The sequence below is a fragment of the Theobroma umbraticum genome, unplaced genomic scaffold (assembly GCF_002168275.2).
Source record: "Theobroma umbraticum cultivar Fairchild unplaced genomic scaffold, ASM216827v3 scaffold_146.0, whole genome shotgun sequence".
NCBI lineage: Eukaryota > Viridiplantae > Streptophyta > Magnoliopsida > Malvales > Malvaceae > Theobroma > Theobroma umbraticum.
This window is the reverse complement of record NW_018397265.1, coordinates 5,624,045-5,638,177: the sequence shown is the minus strand read 5'-3', so window position 1 is coordinate 5,638,177 and position 14,133 is coordinate 5,624,045. Positions and strand designations below refer to the sequence as shown.

Genomic DNA, 14,133 nt, shown 5'->3' with positions numbered 1-14,133 from the left:
TTTATAATAACTTTTAAGTTAAAAAAAATCAAATCAAACATGCTCTAAGTCTGACCCCCAAAACAACTTCCAACTTGAATTTAATATTTTTTTATATTGCTAGGAAATTCCATATGAAAAAAAAATATAAATGAAAAAAAAGGAAAATTACACATAGATGTAAGGAATTGCAAACAAATTATTTGCCCATGGTTTTAACTGAAATAGATACTGTTTGAGGTAACATGTGGTACTCATATATGAAGTGTAATGAGAGATTTATATTGCGAGGATGAATTGCCTTTATTTGCTCTTGGTTTTAACATAATTGTACATAATAACTGAGTACTATGTCCTCATCTTATAATAATATTATAATTTGAATTTTTTCATCATTAATCTTATTTTTTATTTTATATTACATATCTAATTTAAGTCAATTTGTTTAAAAAATGAGACTAAAATTATCCTTACAAGGTGATAGTCATTCTAAACTTTATGATGATTAAAACGTTTACAAAATTGCTTCATGTTTCTCGTTGATAACACTTAAATCACATATACATTTGGTTAAAATGCTATGTATAGAGTTTATTATAATGCTATATACATCAGTTTATAATGAATATAATAGAGATAATTTTTTTAGCGCTCAAAGATAAGGTATTTTAAAAATATATTTTTTAAAATTTTAACTATTTTTAACTAAAAGAAAAAATTTTAGACAAAATTATCCTTAATGAAACCTTTTCATATTCAAACACATATGAAAAATATTGTTACAAACCATATTGAAAAAAAAAATTATTACATATCATGTTAAAAAAAAGTTATTACATGTTATATTAAAAAAAAGTTATTTCATACTATATTGAAAAAATATTATTGTTACATGCCATGTTGGAAAAATGTTATTATTGCATGCTATGTTGAAAAAAAAATTGTTACATGTCATATTTAAAAAAAAAATTGTTACACATCATGTTGATAAAAAAGTTATTCAACATTATATTAAAAAAAAAGTTGTTACACGCTTTCTTGAAAAAATGTTTTTGACACGCGTCATGTTCAAAATGTTGTTATATATCATATTAAAAAAAAAATTGTTACATGTCATATTGAAAAAAAAAATCTTATATACCATGTTGAAAAAATATTACAATTTACAAACAGTAGATATCATCCTTCCAGCAAAGCTATTGAACATTTTCTTTACAAAATCATTAGGAAGTGACACAAAGTTTTGTAATTTATAAACAAAATCATCTGACAAGGACTGTTCTAGAATTTTTTATGAGATTTTACGAAAATTAAAAATGGACGGAAGCAACCAAAACGCAAAAGTCATTTTCTTCCCTGTAATTCTTTTTCACCTTCTCTTTCGTTCTTTTTTTCCACTTTCTATTTATTTCAATTTTACATCAAATTTGAAAAATTGAAACATTTTTATTATTCCAAGATGGATGGAAAATCTTGAACTCTTCATTTCCTTTTCTTTACAACCAAAATGCAAAAACTGTTTTCTTCCATATAATTCTTTTTAACCTTTTTGTTCTTTCTTTTTTTTTCCCATTTTCTCTTTGTTTTAAATTTGCACCGAATTTGAAAAAAAATGAAACGTTTTGCTTATTTCAAGATGAATGGAAAATCTTGAACCATTCCTATCTTTTTGTCTATTTAAATTCTTTTTATTATTAAAATTTTTGGAAAGGAAGATGAGCAAATCAAAAATATCGTTTTGAATGGTTTAAAGGGCATGGGAGACTTGATAGAATTGGATGGATAATGTTCTGGATGACATAAGAGAGAAATCAAGAGTATTTAATTTGTCTGAAAAGGTTTTAAAAACCATTTTATCAAATAATAGTAAAAATTGGATCAAAACAGTTAACTTTATATACAAAATTATTCTTAAAATAAGCTTATAAGGTTGACTATTTTTCACAATTTGCTCAATAAAATATCCAAAAAAAATCACATTATATATAATTACTATATGGCATGCATATTATATTATAATATTATGCATAGTTTTTTTATGATAATATATACATTTACATTATATTAATAAAACATTTATGAAATTGTCATGTAAGTTATAACTAAATGAAATATATAATTTATTATAATAAATTTTATATCTTATCATAATAATATGTACATTTTCAGTACACTATGATGACTTGTACCTATTGTCCTTGAAAGACATTTTCATTAATTCAATTAAAGAATACTATAAAAAAAGTTTTTAAATTATTTAAGATAATTTCAATAAATTTTTATGTTTTTATTATGTTTAATTAAGTTTTTATATTTTTATTTTTGATCAAATAAACTCTTTTGAGATTTTATGTCATTAGTCAAAGCATCAACATTATGAGAATATAAAAAATAAAAAATAATATTTTAATTAATAATAATTTATCGATTATTAATCATAAAAAATTATTTAATTTAAAATCAAAATATAAAACTTTACTGAACGCATTAAAAGAATGAAGATTAATTTAAAATTTTTAAATAATTAGGAACTTGTAATTTGCTATGAGAATCGTAGTTATATGATTAGTCTTATCTGTCATCATTAAACTATTCAACAATAATTTTTTGATAAACCACGAGCCATTAATTTGTTTAAATTCATTACACCTAAGTGTAAATTTCCCACAAACAAATTTCCAGGATGAAGAAAAATTCTGGAAAAGTAACGAGTCTAGAGCTATTTAGATTACACCCATGTCCTTTCATAATATTAGAAATTAGAATTAACACAGAAAAGCCATCGAAAAGGGGCCAAAGAAAAACAAAAGTAGGACAGCAACAGCTAAGTTTTTGGCTGCTCTTTATCTTAGGCAAAGCTTCTCTCTTTATAGACAACCTTCCTCTCCTCTTCTCTGATAAACCCTAGTTAAGGAACCAAGCATAATTTCATTTCTATTGTTTGAAGGGCGGGTATTCCTAAGCCTGCCTTTGACAAGAAGTCAAGAAGATTTTATGTTCTCTTCAGTCTCTTAAGATTTACCCTTTTTCTCATATATACACTGAAGGGGTTCCTTTTGGGTTTTTCCCCTTTTACCTTTGCTTACTCCAAATGGATGTTTGGCTGCCATAGCAGCAAATATGCTATCTTTAAGGTCAGTTTTTTTTTCTTTAATTGTTTGTTTTTGTCAATTTTCTGTGTGGGTTTTATGAGATATAGCTTCTTTTCTGTTTCAATTACAGGTTTTTACTTTGTGGTTCAGTTGCATTTGCTGATGTTATGCTTAGTGTGTGTTAATAACCAAATTTCTGTTGTTGTCATTTAATTGCTAGTTTGTGCTTTGCTTGTAGTCTGTAATATCGGGTTTATGAGATTTGTTAACATTCTCTTGTTGCTTCAATTGATTGCTAATAGATTATTACATTTTCGCCAATATAGGGATCTTTGGAGAAGGCATAAGAGGAAGGTTTTGGTTACAGCAGGTGTTTTAGGAAGTGGGTATTTTTTGTATAAACTATATGATGCTCACAGACATAGGCTTGCTGATTTGGAAAGACAGCTCGCAAGTGAGCGGGAAAATGATGAATTCATTAAAGCTCAGTAAGAATGGTCACGATTATTATGAAGTTTTGTGGAACAAATTCACTGTTTTGGTTCTTATATTCTCTGGTTTTCTAACTTTTGATAGAATGCAAGTCCATTTCGAGAACATTCAAAGAATAGCTGATACAACAACATTGCCTCATGCAATGCACTATTTAAGTTATCGAATAGCTGAAGATTTGGACCTTTCACATCTTACAAACAGGCTGATGAGAGGGAAGGGTCAGCCCAACACTTTGTCTTCTTCAGAGAAACTTGAATTATGGGATAGGCTCAAAATTTTAAGTATGAAGTCATTATCTTCTGGTTTCTTACTGTTGTGGTGTTTTTGACATTAGAAATTGCAAGTATCTAGGCCATGCAGGCGAATCTAATTTTTCATAACTGATATGTTTGGTTTTTTTTTCCAGGTTTTACTAGAATGGTGGTGTCAATATGGGCAGTAACACTGCTTAGCTTATATATTAGAGTTCAAGTCAACATTCTAGGAAGACATTTATATATTGCTACTGCACGTGGTCTTGGAAGCTCAAATTTACTTGTAAGAGCACTATGTTTTTATTCATAATGCCTGATACTATGTTCAATTCTTTTATTGTTACCTACAGATGATTTGCAAAACTATATCAACTCTTTTTTTTCCTTTACCTCTCCATTTGCTGAAATTTATGAGATTATAATTTCATTCTAAATATGCCTCTACGGATTATTATAGCTGGTATATCCACCAAATTCCATCTTAGTTGCCTCTGCTGTTTGAATGATAGAGAAAGTTTTTGTATGATTCTTTTGAGTAAACTGGTTTGTTAAGGTGGAATAATATAAGAGACTTGAGCATCTATTTTTGAAATGTAAGCTGATGTGGCAAATAATTGTGGGATATGCAGTCACGTATTTAAATAATGCCATGTTTACAAATAACAAAATCCTTCAAGTGGTGGTTAAAGGTGCAGGGGTGTTTCTTTTTTTTTTTTTTTTTTGGGGGGGGGGGTGGGGGGGTGCGGTGTGGTTTCTATGGCTTTGAAGGGCTTAAGTATATTTGTGTGCTTTTTGCACCTAACACAACCCTCTCAGATGCTGAAAGTAGTGTGCAATCATGCTATGCCGTGCAAACTATTTATTATTCAAAAATTGGCTTTCAAGATGTATTTTTATGTGTGTGTGTGTGTGTGTGATGAATAGACCGATAAAGTATTAATTCAAACCTCTGTTGGTTGGTGTGCCTCCTTGTTTTGGGAGCTTATAGGGTTCTATTTTTCAGGTTTTATTGATTGTCCTTTTTATGAGTTTAGTGCTCTCATATTTATTATACCAAAAAAAAAAAGTGTTGTTTTGGCCTTTTAAGGTTTTTAAACTTTTAATTTCGGTTTAATAAGAGAGTTTCTTTTATTGACATACAGAATGGGCCTTTGACATATACAAAAGCCATGATAATAGTTGTGATTTGGTAGTACATATGTTACTACCTGGATGCATATTTGAACCCTTCATTTTGCTCCTATAAAGTTGGATATTGATGTAATTATTTTGCTGTAGAAGGTTACTGACATGACATGAACTATTAGTGTTATTTGCCTTAAATGGTGGCTTCTTAAGCCAAAAAATACCAAAACTGATTTATACAGATTGAATTATGCAACCATCAAAGAGAAAATAATAAATAAAAAATGGATCCAGAGTCATACCTCAACACTTCTAATTGTGGAATAAACTCATAAAGAAAATTTTCAATAAGAATTCAGCACTTGTCATTATTCTGTGCACTCAATTGAGTTTTAATGCCTTTTTAGGTGCTAAATGAGAAATTTAAATTAAACCCGGATGAGATAGTACTGGGTAGATCAATTGATGCTAGCTACTGACTCTTCTAGTTGTGGTGTTAACCATATAAATGAATCACAGTTGACATATGTGATGACCAAGAGTTGCAAACATTTTTGTGGATTAAACCTTTAAATCTTGTAGTCCACATGACTATCTTGGCTACATCACAATTTTATTGTTTCTTTTGCATTGTCATGTGATGTTGAGTGTTCATTATTTTTCCATTGTTTTAAGCCATCTGCTTGTTAGTGGGTACTGTTGTCTCTGAGTAGTGTCATTGTCGATCACTCTCATTAGATCTGTTATATTTGGCCCTATAAATCTTATTTAGCACTCTTTCAGGCATCCTTATCTGTCTTCATACCTTTCATGCAGGAGGATGCTGAGCTCATTGACAGGGATGACCAGCAAAAATTTCTGGCAAATGCTGACTTTCTTGCCAATCATGGCTTGTCGACATTGATTTCCAATATGCAGACAGCAGCAACAGAAGTTCTGAAGGCGTGAGTGGTTTTCCAATTCTTTATCTTTACCTTTTGGTCTATTGCTCTTGGAATTAGCGTCTGTTAAGGTTGGCTAAAACTGACATGAGTTGAAGAGTAAAATGGATACCTAAATATTTTCCAGAAAACACATCCATAAAATGGGCAAAATGGAGGAAAATAATTTATTCAGCCAACCCAATTAGTTTTTGGGTTAGGGCATGATTCAGGTGAGCATTTCCAATGTTTACATTGACAAATTAGGTCATATCTGTCAATTTGATCTTCCGATTTGTGGAGAGTAATCCTATGACATTGCTTCTCCTAATCAAGAAAGAATATGCTGTAATGTAACATAATGAGGTCAAAATGCGGTGATAGGGCTCTCTTAAGAACTAAAAAAATATTGATGATGAATATCATAACGTGTGTGATGCTTCCTTCTCCCAAACATTAATCAATAGCCAAACCTAATGTCCCTGAAATCTAGCCTGAGTTTTGACCTCCTTACCCCTTTACACAAAGGGGTAATTAGATCTGTCTTTTAGATATTTTGATCCAAAGATAATATATGCCAAAATGATTGGAGGGCAAGACTTGAAAGTGAAGGATACATCAGAACAACCCTCCAAGCAAACATTCTGAACCATATGGCATTCCATGCTAACAGCAGTAGTAACTGATAGACAAGTTATAGTTGCTTTCACTTCAAGATTAAGAAAATGCTACTTTGAAACTTCATTATTGTTTCCAAAAATAGATATACTGGAATACTTTGTGAATGTTATCTTAACTTCTCAAGAATATTGGATAAATGTTAAGGTCTCCTCACATGGCTTGGAATGTGGGTACTTTCTTTCAGAAAGCAATTGAGGGACTTCTTCGATACTACAGTACTTCATCAAATAATTATGCAGATCCTTGACATGTTCATGAGCATGGGAAGTCCTCATCACTGGGTGGACTGCTTGATGCCTGAGGACCCAAGGTTGTGCAAGTTTGCCACGGTGTCCAGCAGTGATAAAACAAATCCTCCTGACTTTACACAATTTGATCAACTTATGGTTGAGACACGAGAAGTGCTTTCAAGGTATCATCGGTACATTGGCACATAATATGTTATTTAATCTGTTTCCTGTTTAACAATTTATGAGTTTTAATTTAACAAGGGGCAATGTGTGGTCAATTGCATGTATTTGCATCTCAAAAAGGGCTTTAATGCCAACCCTTCTTATTTAATAATTATGTGTTTAACCATTGCATGACAAAAAAAATAGAAGAAAAAAGAAGATGTTCAAGCCTTAGATAACCACCATTAATTTTCTTTTCTAGTTTGTTTTTCCTTTTTTTTTTTTTTTTGTGGGGGTGGTGGTGTGGGGTGAGGGGGTTGTTGGGTGTGTGTGGGGGTGGGTGGTGGTGTTGTGGTGGTAACTCCACAAGTTGACAGCTACAAACCACCCTTGGTTAACCTAAAGCTTCACAACTAGGTTTCTTAGGGATGAGTGACTAGTGAATCAGAATATGTCATTCATGTAAAAACTAGGAAGTTACTAAGGACTAGGAAATGAGGCAGAGGTTTCGTTTGTTCGGATTTCTTAAAAAGGGAAAGATGTTTTACCAACATTGTTTGGTTAAAAAGTAGTAAGAGAAAGAGATGATTTCTTATCATGTTCTTGTACAATTATATCCTTTATAAGTTACAAAAATAAAATGTTAAAATATAACCAATTTTTCCTGTAAAGTAAAAACTTTTAAAGGGGAACCCTTGCCTCCCAAAACCTTCTAATCTGGAAGGTTTTTAAAAACTGAGAGTTTTGGACGGGCACATGTATCCCTCCAAATTCTCCATTTACATTAAAATGTTTCTAACACAAGTCACAAGGAGAGGCTGCCACTCTCCCTTCCCTTTGTTTTACCTCTCGTCACCTCTATCGGAAAAACCTTAGCACACTTATGGGTGATATAGGAAGTTGACTAGCCAATAAAACACAGGTTTTCTATAACCAAAATACTTGTTCAAAGTGAGAGATGATGAAAAAAAAGAGTGGCAGCCTAAATATGTTGGTCCTTGTTGGCAGGATCACCTAGAATAGACTATCTCGATAAGCTTCACTTAAAAGTCAGGAAGGCCTTCTGATCTCAGAATGGAGCTGAGTGATGACTCCCCACAAAGAATTTATTTTGTTGCAGTTAGTTCGAGATGTTCCTATCATCTTATGTTTCAAACTCATTGCAACTTTTTCCTTCTTGCTTGTAGTCTGTTATCAATTATCATTTGGACTTAAACAAACAAAATTAACAATAGATATTATCTGTGAAGTATCTAGACACTGTCAAATCTTAATCTCATGCAGATAACTTTGTGTTGTGTCAAGTTTGACCTTTCTTTTTTCGTTTTCCTTGCAGTGCCGAATTTACCAGTGTTGTGGAAATATCATTAAAAGCAGTGGTGAACGCCCTGGTGGAGGATAAGGGGTTTCAATCTGGAGGAGGTAGTCTAACATTGGGGATGCCTCTAGCTAGACTTTTGCCTCGAATTTCACAAATCTGTCCATCTCTGCTTCACGAACCGAGCAAAAACCAGTTTATCCAAATAATACAAAGTGTTCCAGAAGTCGGGCTCTTCTTCACTCTCCTCTACGCTAATATGTCAAGCTCTTAGAGTGTGAATTTGTAATTTTATTTCACTTTTAATTTTCATACAAGGCACCAATGTAAACATTCCAAATGGGGCTAGGTTGGTGGGTCAGAATTCCAAGTTGTGAAAGGAAAAATTGATGGATAGAGATTATTGCATTGGTTTGTAATTCTTTCTACATCATTTTAACTTGGTATTTTGCTGGTTTCGATCTGGTAAAATCATCCAGTTCATCCTTTGAAATGATGATAAAATAAAGCTTGAGATCGAGGGCCTTACGTTTATCATTTGTTACCTATTTGGAAAATCTAGGAGAGCCATGTATGTGACATTTATATGATTGATAAGATACTCCATTTTATGCTGTTTGCTTCTGCCATGTTTTCAAGTACCTTGAAAGAACATTGGCAAAGCCATGGATGAAACGAGGAATGACCATAACTCCTTTCTTTATTTGTGTGGCTAATTCAACTTTTGTTTATTTAATAAGAGTATGATGGGCTGAGTTGAATCACTTCGGCTATCATTAAGCCGAATTTGACTTGGATAAGATACATTAAGTGAAGAGTGGGCAAACAAAGGTTCTAAGCTTGAATTGAGTTGTACAAATTGTTACTGCAAAAAGTGTTGTAAGCTTGGAATCATAATCAAATCTGTTGTTTTTGTAGCCCGTTTACATCTTGGTCCTGAAGATGTACTTTATCTCCGTTTGTAGTGGTATTTGCTGCTGGAACAACCCGTCCAACAATGGGATACTTGTCCATGAATTTATATTCCCAATCCTCCAACACAGCAAGCTCCTCAGCACTCAAGCCTTCAATGTTCCCTGTCAGGTCTTCAGGCTTGAATGACAACATGGCTAAGGCCCTGCTTGCATCCCTCCCTGTAAACATCGAATAAGGCCCTCCACGGCCATAAAACATCCTGAAATCCAAACTTTTACGTTTTCATCAAATGTACAATCACATGAATTCAGTAAAGATGAGAAAAAGAATTTATTACTTGGAGGAAGAGACGTCGTAGATCTGGCCTTTGATGGCAATAAGGAGAGGCTTACTGGGGTCAGAGCCATCGTAAGCTCTTAACTCTTCCTCCGTAACATCTCCCAGCTGAACTGGCTCCTTAGGCGGCTTCTGACGAAAATCTTCAGGACCCAAAAACATGCCGCAAACGATTTTGTAGACAACCACCATCATGGCAAGGATTGTGAAGAATGCCGTCGGGGATAGCCCCGTCACCTCTGTCACGGCGTCCATCACTGTCGAGTAGATTCCCATGATTTCTTCCTCTTCTTCTTCTGTCTTTCTCTACTCCAAAAAATTGAAGTTCGGGTTGGTTGGTTTTTCATTTCTCTTCGTCAATTGTAGAAAAGGATTAGAGTTTACCTACCTCTCATTGACCAATGACCCAACCTACCCCCCCACCACTGCACGGAACTTGTTTTGTGGGCTGGGCTTGTTGGCCTGAACGGGTCTTGTTAGTTGGTATTTATTCAGAAATATTTTTCAACTTTTAAAAAGAACAGAAACAAACGCTCTGCTTACTCTTTTTCCCGAGATCTCTTGAGGTTAGCATTTTCATTTTCTTTGTTTCAGATTTGAGAAACCAAAATTTTGGGTCTTCCCGTATAAGAATTGAATTAAAGTTTACTGCCTTTTTAGTTCTTGTATATATACACTCATTGGAGTGTCACAGAGTAATTCATTTCTCTGGTCTGTGTGTTGATTTCAGATGGTTGGTTATAAGCTTTGCAAAAATAGGTGTTTGATTCATGATTGGATATGGGAATTCCTTACTTTACATTTTTTTGAGGGGTTTATTTGATGATAGGATGTTGATTTGCTATTATTTTGTATTTCATGAGCCGGCTTTTAATTTTCTGTATTAGTTTCTGAATAATTTCATGAGCTGCATTCATTTCAAGTGTCTGGAGCTCACCAGTAAATTTTATTATGTGTAATGACAAAGCAAAGTTATTTCTGTCTGTACTTGATCTTGGAATTTTTCTTTTAAAGATGATTAAAAATTTGTGTCCTTGGCTCCAATTGGATGTTAAATTTTTGGAGAATTTTTCCTTTTGTAGTCTATTGTTATGGATCCTGAAGCTGCACGAACTGCCCGAGAATCTCTAGACCTGGCATTTCACATGTCAAATATTCTTGATACAGGACTTGATCGGCATACCCTCTCAGTCCTCATTGCCCTCTGTGACTTGGGTCTGAACCCTGAGGCTTTGGCTGCTGTTGTCAAGGAACTCCAAAGAGAACCTTCACCCTCACCCCCACTGCCAACTTCTTCATCGCAAATACCTTAGCCAAGTTTGTGCTTCTGATATTTTCTAGTAAATTTAGGAGTAATGTCAAAGATTCCAATTTACTTTGTTTTTGACTGTTGTCTTTGCAATTGACACTTTCTTCACATTTCCTTATCTCTAGCACAATCGTGCTTAGTGTTCACATGCATGTATATTCCTTTTAGGGCTCCATCATGTTGTAGTTAGTCTCTGTTCTTATATTCCCTCATTCTATGTTTGATTCATTATCTTCACTATCTTGAATTGTCTTTTCTTCATTGTGTTGGAGCATATGAAATTTTTGCCAGATGTATTTGGTTTGTCTTTCTGGAAAATGGCTGCTATAGCAATTGTTCTAAATCACAATTGTGGATTTGGTTGCCATGTTGTGGTTGTGGGTGTTGGCGAACCTTAACGCATCGATATTTGTGCCAATGGTTTTGTTTATATGATTTAGTTTGTTAGCACCCAAATAAAAGGAACATTACTATGGCTATAGTGCCTGTCCATTGAAGGAATAGTTGCAGTCTTGTCCTAATATGCCCTTTAGTTTCTTGAGCGTATCTGGGTTTACTTACAATTAAGTCTTTTCTAACTGCTGACATGCTATTGATCAAGGAGGAAGGAGAAGACCTCTGCAGATAGAAAATAATCTCAGAACAATAATTCACTCATTAAATTTAGCGAGACATTTTGTCTATTTGTAGCTTTCTTTTCCACATTTTGAGATAGTTTCTTTGGATTACATCATATTATGAGTGCCTTTTTATCAAAATTACTTTAATGCTTCAACTTATTGGTGTCACCAAAAGTATCTGTACTATATTAAGTCAACAATTGAGTGTCTCTATTGAGTTGATAGAGATCAACATTGTTGGAATGTACAACTAATAACAAAAACTATAAAATTATTAACCTTAATGAGTACTTTAATTACAAGTTTGTGGAAAGAGATTTTGTCTTCACTTTCTTTTTGAATTAGAATTCTTTGTTTTGTGTCACTTGTGTACCTAATTTTCTTCATCTTTTCCCTCTCATTTCCTTTGAATTTCAACTGCTTATTCGAACCTTTTTTAGCACTCAAGTAGGTTATGTTCAAGACTCTCGTTTTGGTTATTGAAGTTTTCAAAATACTTGTGATGCATGTATAGTAACAATAATTAACTTTGTCATTGTCACGAATGAACTGGGAAAACACAAAGAAATACTAAAAAAAATCAATAGGTATTGTTCTTATTTGCTGTCATTTGATGGGTAAAATTTTCTGTTTCTTGTGCCCTTTTGAAATCATGGTTCATTGATTTGAAAAGCAATAGAATTTAGTTGTTCCCATTCAGAAATATGCATGCATGCATGTAGGAGCACATAAACATGACGAGACACATCTGCATATGTGTTAGTCATAGAGTATGTTTGTGATGTAAATATAATCACATTGTAGGTAAATCCATTTGCTTGAAGGTTCAAAGGGATGCTGGCATCAAAGGTTATATGAACAAATTTCCTGAGATATGTAGTTATTTTGTTACAGCTAAGGGCATTACGTTGCTGTCTTTTACCCTGTGCCAAAGTGTTACATTAATTCTGATTGAAACTAGTGTTTGGTCTTGATGTTGAAGGTCAAAGATGTTAATTCAAAATTTAGGTAGATTTTCTGATTTTTGACTACTGTTTGAAGAAGTATATTTACTTATCCCCCGAAAAAAGACGTTAGTTGAAAACTTTCACAATTTTGCACCAAATTATAATGTTGAATAATGAAAGCAGTTTACCATTTTCGTTTCCACATGTTATACTTTTGAGAACCAAATAACTTCCATAAACAAGGAAATTGCAATATGAGACTCCTGGAAACTATTTTTTCTGTGGAATTTGCATGTTGAAATCTCAAGGCTTGTCATGCATCATGCAGGGATTTTACTGTTTAGTTGCTTGTTTGTTACGGACTTTTGATAAAAGAACAAGCAGGTACATTTGCTTTGGAGGAATGGCCTCATATTGCTTAGCGGGAGTCCTATTGATAGCTTGAGATTCTACTTTTGCATTTTATCTCCATAAAAAACATGATAGATGGATAATGTTTTATAGCCCAAATCATAGTTATAAAATCTGGACCTATCTTTCTGTCTTATGCTTACGTGAAACCATACTTCTGAAAGATCCAATGTACGAGGATGTTAGGGAATTACCAAGCATTAAAGTTACAACAATTCCATGGTAAAAGAAATCTTCGTCAATGTGTTGCACACGTTGTGAAAACTTACAACAACTTTAGTAAGTATGAAGATTTTATGGTGAAGCAGTTCGTTCACTTTCTATAGAGTAACACCTTTGATTAATACATGAATCTTGAACCTGGGATAATTGTCAATTGGAAATAACTTGAGCGTGAATTCCTCGATCGTTTCTACAATACTTATCTTGTAGTTTGCATGATTGAACAAACAAATTTATGTTAGTGGAAAGATGAGTTCGTGATTAATTATATTCACAGCTGGAGAAATTTGAATTTTAATCGCAAATAGCAATGATTTGAATCATTTACTTTTGATATGTGTATCCAGAAAATGAAGTGGGGATTGCGTTAAATTCTTAAAAGGCATTTAGCTCAAGACTATAGAAAAATTAGCTACTCGAGCACATGAAAGGGAATTAAGCATTTCAGCAATTAGAAATTAAAGACCTTGTGCGGGAGCCAAGGAAGAGCAAGGAAAAGCAAAACTTTGGCAATGGGGGTAAAACTTTGATAAGGGTGAGACTTTTAACACTAAGCCTCTCAAAATGTCCACCAGTTCAAAGAAACTCTAACAGCAAAGCTTGTTCTTTTTTTGCATTCGATCATTTTGCTCATTGATTAGCGTATAATTTTTTTTCTAAAAAGCAAGATTCAAACCTCTTTTTCTGTTATACTCAACATCTCACATATGATATGAATGTGATTGTTAAGACTTATATAACAATTTAAGTCTATTACTATTAATAATTTGAGCTTAAACTTTTTAGGACCACGTGATTTAGGTCCAGAAAGTTACTTGATCAGTGGTTAGACTTTGGTCGTTACAAATGATCCGATGTGAGCTTTCACATCTCTCTGGTGAGATCTTGGACCTGTGGATGTGATGTGTGACATTGATGAGAACATCAAGGATTTGAATGGGTGGGGACATCAAGGATTTGACTGGTTGGACCCACATCTGATGTGAATGTGATTATTAAGACCTATATAACAATCCAAATCTACTACTACTACCAAAAAGTTACTAGGTCAGTGGTTAGACTTGGATCGTTACACTTTCTTCAATTAAAAAAAAACTTATTCTTTTGCAAAATAAAG

The 14,133-nt window shown here is 33.1% G+C and overlaps 3 protein-coding genes across 5 annotated transcripts; 2 read left to right on the top strand and 1 right to left on the bottom strand.

Annotated features, from left to right (window-relative positions):
- The first annotated feature begins 2,716 nt into the window (after window positions 1-2,716).
- LOC110422576 (peroxisome biogenesis protein 3-2-like) lies at window positions 2,717-8,793 on the top strand. Its single transcript, XM_021436542.2, has 7 exons — window positions 2,717-3,113; window positions 3,398-3,559; window positions 3,648-3,847; window positions 3,973-4,103; window positions 5,762-5,889; window positions 6,731-6,958; window positions 8,275-8,793. The coding sequence occupies exons 1-7, from the start codon at window positions 3,100-3,102 to the stop codon at window positions 8,528-8,530; spliced, it is 1,119 nt and encodes a 372-aa protein (XP_021292217.1). The 5' UTR covers window positions 2,717-3,099; the 3' UTR covers window positions 8,531-8,793.
- Window positions 8,794-9,079: 286 nt separating this feature from the next.
- Window positions 9,080-9,928, bottom strand: LOC110422577 (putative steroid-binding protein 3). Its single transcript, XM_021436543.2, has 2 exons — window positions 9,509-9,928; window positions 9,080-9,430 (listed from the first exon to the last, which is right to left on the bottom strand). The coding sequence occupies exons 1-2, from the start codon at window positions 9,781-9,783 to the stop codon at window positions 9,154-9,156; spliced, it is 552 nt and encodes a 183-aa protein (XP_021292218.1). The 5' UTR covers window positions 9,784-9,928; the 3' UTR covers window positions 9,080-9,153.
- A 23-nt stretch (window positions 9,929-9,951) lies between these two features.
- LOC110422578 (mitotic-spindle organizing protein 1A-like) lies at window positions 9,952-13,381 on the top strand. 3 transcript variants are annotated; one of them, XM_021436547.2, is made up of 3 exons: window positions 9,952-10,073; window positions 10,590-10,824; window positions 13,364-13,381. In XM_021436547.2, the coding sequence occupies exon 2, from the start codon at window positions 10,599-10,601 to the stop codon at window positions 10,818-10,820; it is 222 nt and encodes a 73-aa protein (XP_021292222.1). In that variant the 5' UTR covers window positions 9,952-10,073; window positions 10,590-10,598; the 3' UTR covers window positions 10,821-10,824; window positions 13,364-13,381. The 3 variants fall into 3 exon arrangements, with proteins under 3 accessions (XP_021292222.1, XP_021292220.1, XP_021292219.1); XM_021436545.2 differs by lacking the exon at window positions 13,364-13,381 and adding an exon at window positions 12,241-12,525 and having other exon boundaries at window positions 9,953-10,073; XM_021436544.2 differs by lacking the exon at window positions 13,364-13,381 and having other exon boundaries at window positions 9,954-10,073; window positions 10,590-11,097.
- The last annotated feature ends 752 nt before the right edge of the window (window positions 13,382-14,133 follow it).